We start from the raw sequence: 5,761 nt of genomic DNA on the forward strand, positions 1-5,761 counted from the left end.
AAAAATAATTAGGAATGTTTTGATACAATAATTTTTATCAATGACTAATAATTGTACAGCTGGACTTTCTAATATGATAACGTTTTCGACTGAAACGAAACGATTTGTGCATTTGACAAACGGTTGAAACATATCGATTCGTTGTGTTTTTCATTCCCTTAAAATAAAGGTTTTTTAAGTAATAAATTGGAAAAAGTATATGAATCAAATTTATTTATTTCATCATTTTTGTTTTGTTTTTACAAAATTATTTAATTTTATTTATAAGAAAAAATTGGCAAAAAATTATTTTGAAAATTACAAGGAGAATAGAAATAAAATCAGCCGGAGCTTGTTTACACTTTACAGTCGCCGCTGTAGGGTTAACTCGGCTATTCTAATTTACTTTTCTAACTCGATATTTCTATTTTCTATCGTGACCGTGATTAAAATTTACATACTATTATTTGTACTCCTAGTAATTATATTATAGTTTATTTAACTTGTTAATCTGTTGTGACTAAAAGTTATCACTGTAATTACCGTTTTCACGCCTATAAACCCATACTAACGTGCTCGACAACAATTTCAACGAACGATTAGAAAAATAAGACGTATATTTTTAAATTTTTAAAATGAGCGAAGAAGAACAACTGCCGTCCGGCTGGGAAAAACGAGTTAGCAGATCAACTGGTATTTATTGAACTATGAATTTTATACTTAAGTTGTTGTTTCCAACAATAAGTAATATTGTATTAATTGACGAAGTGGTAAATCTATATCGCGGTTATTGCCACTTTCGCGCCTTGTCACAATAATAACTAATAATCAGTACCTAACCCAGTTTTATTAACATTTCATTTTATCTCTATTAACCCATTCAAAAATATAATATAAGAAAATACACATTTAAATAAAATAGTATTTCATAATTTTGTTTTTATTTTAAATTTTTTTAACTATTTTTGAATATCTATGACCAGTTTTAATTTTTTTTTTTAAATGTCATAATTTGATAAGTAAAAGCTTAAGTTAAATATTAATGACTTCAGACTATTTTAAACATAATTTTGTCTGTGACTTGATATAACTGAAAATATGATATGATGATGTTGATGATGAGATAAGCCGGTTGCATAGTATTAGGCCTCTTATACTGGTCAGGCGTTCACCTCAAACTAATAGACCGGAGACTGTGCACAATTCCACCTAGTAACCAACCTAACTAATCTATAATAAATTAAGAATCCCTTCTAGTTAGGCAGCCTGGGTTTAGCAATCTTAAAAGAGCCTCTCCCGTATTTAGCTTTTTTGAACTAATATATTTATATTATACTCATTTTTTAGTTCAATACTAAATAAAATTGCATTGTTTTAATTTTGTGGACTGCCTTAAAATGTTTCCTATGGGTTGATGCTTAACTCTATCTGTCTGTAATTCTTATATATTGTATGATTAGTATAATTCAATATGTACTCTAAATCAACCTTTTTACTTTATTACCCTTTACTGAAAATATAATATAAACATTATTATTTGTATTGAGTGGTGTGCATAATATAATTCCCCCTGTTACTATGTGCTAACTATATAAAACATTTGACTTGAAATTAATTATTATAAATAGTATATTGTAATTTTCTAATTATTATTTTTGTACTTTAAAATTATGAAACAGATACTTGAGCTTAGTTCTGTTATCATACTCAATTTTTATCTTTCACTCTATAGTATATATATGATGTATATAATTTACAGTTGCTTAGTAAAAATTAAAAATAATAATTGTAACAAAAAAAATATATATTTATATACAGGGTGTTTCACAAAGATATGACAAAAGAAATAACTTTTGTTCTTGTGAATATTTTTATTATTTTTTTATTAAATTAATTTGTACTTATTTGCGCTATAAATACAACGGTTTTAGTGCTTCACTTTTACAAATTATTTTTTTTTAATTTTTAAGATATAGTCTATTCCTTCACCCCCTAAACCAAGTAGCCATTTTATTAAGAATAATTTGCTGAGAATTTTGACTAGTCGACAACTAATAATTAGTTTATGGTGGGAGGTGAAGTGCAGTAGTGTAATGCGTGGAGAAAAAAATTACTCCACGCGCTTACTTTACCGCACTCCACCTCCCGTCTTAAATTTAAATTTTTATATTTTAAAAAGTAATTCTTCTTAACTGTTTATCAAACAGCCAAAATTCTCAGAAAATTATTCTTAATAAAATGGCCATTTCGGTTTTGGGGGTAAAGGAATAACCCTTTTTTAAATTTTGACCCATCAAACTACCAACTGCATTCGATTTTAGGTCAATAAAACTGCTACTGAAAATAAATCGGTCCATAGGAAGGAGTTATCGTATTTTCAGACAAAAAATAAAAACATCTTTATAAAACTAATACCTTCTCAGCTATCTTATCAAAGCTAATATATATTATGTTTACTCTTTCAAGGCCAGACATATTACTTAAATCTTTTGACCAAAGATAGCCAATGGACTGTACCAACAAAGCCAGCTTCAGAAAATTCGGCTCCTACAAATTCAGGCCCAGAACAAGTTCGATGTAGTCATTTGCTAGTGAAGCATGAAAAGTCTCGACGTCCATCGTCGTGGCGAGAAGAATTTATTACACGGTCAAAATCTGAAGCTGTGGAAACAATACTATGTACTAATATGAATATATATTTGATATTTTAAAGCTACATTGGTATATTCTGTTTCTATATATGAATACATTTTTTTTTTATAGCTTATCGAGAACAAATTGTATCTGGTAAAGCAACATTTGAAGAGCATGCACGAAAATACTCAGACTGTAGTTCAGCCAAACGTGGTGGTGATCTAGGACCATTCACCAGAGGTACAATGCAAAAGCCTTTTGAAGATGCGTCATTTGGCCTAAAAATCGGCGAACTTAGTGAACCTATTCATACAGATTCAGGTGTTCATATAATTTTGCGTACTGGTTAGGATAGAGCCAACTATTTGCTAATATCATTATTTTTATTATTATAATTATTCAAATTATCGCATATTTAACTTATTGTTTTCCTTAAAAAACACCAATGTAATTAGCAGTTGCATTTTTCAACACTGATTGTAATTTTTTTAAATGATTCTTTTTTCATTCTTTTATTTAAATTTGTTTTTTTTTTTTGCTCAACTATTTGTTTAGTTAATGTTATAAAGTTGATTTTAATAAACAAATATTGTCACTTAAAACTAAAAATTGGAACAAAGCAAATTTATTGTAAAAAAACATAATAGCCAGTTGTCAAGACTTAATACAAATTGTTTTTTTTTTTTATATATAATTATGTTAACTGGAATGTTGAAGTAGTAACTGTAGTAAAAGCTAATGAAAACCAGTGTTAATTTTTCTAATGAAATTTAATGTTTAAAAACAAATAATAAACAAACAATTAAATTATAAAATGAACAAATAGACAAATTTATGTGTTTAATTTATAATGTTTTAATGTTGATAATAATTATTTTCATTGATTTATTACACAGTATTATATCTTAAACCAATGGTATTTTTGTTTGTAACTTGTTATGTTTGGTTAAATATTTAAATGAAATTTTTTAAGAAGTGTTAGTCAATCAGTACTTAATACATTATGTATTTTTTTTCTTAAATTACACCAAGACGATTAAAAATAACTAAATAGTATGTATTAATTAAAAAGTTATTAAATTAAAATAAAATTATTTACTTCTACAAAGTATTCAGCCATGTAATTTTTTCAAAATAAATATGTAAAATATGTATTTTGAGAATAGTACGGCTGTACACTTCATATGAAATAGATAGTTAATTCTGTTGGAAAAGAAAATTAGTTGAAGCTTAAATTAACATAATTAAATTAATACACATAGTCCAAGGTTGATATTTTAATACTAATCATTTATTATCCACAAAACTATTACTAGACATTCAAAACTTGTTAGTTTTTAAGCATGCTAGTACCGACCTTGGGCAGGAGTCCTGGTGCCGAGCCTCAAAATTCGCATATTAAATGTTAATAAGTACAAGTATAGTAGTAGTAGTATTTTTTGATTTCATGATTTGAAAGCCTTAGTTTATCAAATTCTCTGGAACTACCTTGCTAATTTACAAATTGTTTATAAATTGTAAACAAAATAATCATTATAGTGCCAGATCCCTCCAAGGCCGCAAGTCGGCTGGTTGGTTCTGAGAACGATGGCAATAGCGGTTTGCAAGTTTCAAGCATTATTTTTTTCAGTTTTAAACGGCTGCAACTTGATGAAATCAATTTTTATCGTGAAATATCGAGGATGCTTTTGATGTCTTATTTCAGCTTAAAGAATATTTTTTTAAATTGTAAAAATTTTAAGAAGTTTTCAAGTTTGAATTTGTTTAATGAAAAAACTAAAATTTCCTATGTTAATCGAATAAAAAAAAAAATTCATGAAAAAGTTGAGCTAGACATCTGAAAGTTAGAGAGATTTTTTATAAGAATTGGCTATTAGTAATTAAGAGGTAAGCCGTGGGAAAAAACAATTTATTTTTTTAAACTATTATATATTGTTAAGAATTTAAAGTTAGTATATTAATAATTTTCCATCCTTAATATGTGAATACAATTTAAAACTCTTTATAAATGGTTTGTGTTATATATACATTAGAGTATATTTATAGAGTTTGCATTTAATTTTATAAGTAGTAACTAATATCTTTTAAAATAATCTTTGAATATTACAACTAAATCAAATTATTGACTCATTTAACTGCTAGGCATTTCAAATGACTTGCAAATTTTTACAAACAACAATTTTTGTATTTTAGTTAACTATGTAGAACACTAACTAAAATCTTCCAATTGAATCTAATTTGTTTTCGATTGATTTTATTTTATATTATATTTTCTCTATTTAATTACAAGTTTCAATATTATTCCACTGGATTCGAATTATGATCTACGTTATAACTAAAATGAATTAAGTTTATATATATTATATATTTCACAAAAAAGGTACCTATCTATTTTTATAAAAGTATTATAAATACGCATTTTAGATACAATTTGTACGTATACTATTTGAGTTTTATCTATATTATTCTTTCAGTTTGTTTAAAAAAAGCTACAAATTTTCTACTTAGATATAAGTTAATAACTAATAAGTCTTCAAGACTTAAAAATACCATTTATCGTATTCTTAAATCTGGATTTTAAAAGTTGGAACAATTACTAACATTACAGATATTCATCAAATTCAAAAAATATTAGGGGTTGAAATTATGTAAATATCTTTATTTCAACTACTTGGGAGTAGATTTTAGACTTAGGTTAAAAATAGATAAAAAATAAAAAATAAGTTCAAAATTCTGTTTTTTTAACATTTTATTTTCATAAAGGAAAAATTGTATAATATGAATGTAAGCACAATTATTGCACATAACATAATTTCTATAAACATTTAATAATTCATACCTTCTTTAATTTTCCATCGAAGATTCTTTTTAGTGAGTGATTTTATCACTTATGACTTGACTATAATAATTTGGATTCCTGAAAACCTGTGACCTTCCCGACCCCACTGTATTGACTGTCTTCAGTTATTTTTTATTAGTTTAATCACTTTGTTCTCTTACTTTTAAAATATACTTGATCACCACATGTTGCTATGAATAAAAGTTATCAAAGTGATTTTCTAAATTTAAGTATGTAATTAATCAACGAAGAAAATTTTTCCAAAGGAAAAGGAGCATAGCCGTGTAATTACTAAGGGGGAAAATCCTA

At 26.1% G+C, this 5,761-nt stretch overlaps 1 protein-coding gene across 1 annotated transcript; it reads left to right on the plus strand.

Annotated features, from left to right (window-relative positions):
- Positions 1-357: 357 nt before the first annotated feature.
- Positions 358-3,428, plus strand: LOC126835434 (peptidyl-prolyl cis-trans isomerase NIMA-interacting 1). Its single transcript, XM_050568016.1, has 3 exons — positions 358-672; positions 2,446-2,658; positions 2,743-3,428. The coding sequence occupies exons 1-3, from the start codon at positions 615-617 to the stop codon at positions 2,961-2,963; spliced, it is 492 nt and encodes a 163-aa protein (XP_050423973.1). The 5' UTR covers positions 358-614; the 3' UTR covers positions 2,964-3,428.
- Positions 3,429-5,761: the final 2,333 nt, after the last annotated feature.

This window comes from Adelges cooleyi, unplaced genomic scaffold (genome assembly GCF_023614345.1).
Source record: "Adelges cooleyi isolate 19-005CV unplaced genomic scaffold, UGA_ACOO_1.1 ACOO_flye_CR_arks_rails_tigmint_CR_PRNA_23, whole genome shotgun sequence".
Lineage (NCBI taxonomy): Eukaryota > Metazoa > Arthropoda > Insecta > Hemiptera > Adelgidae > Adelges > Adelges cooleyi.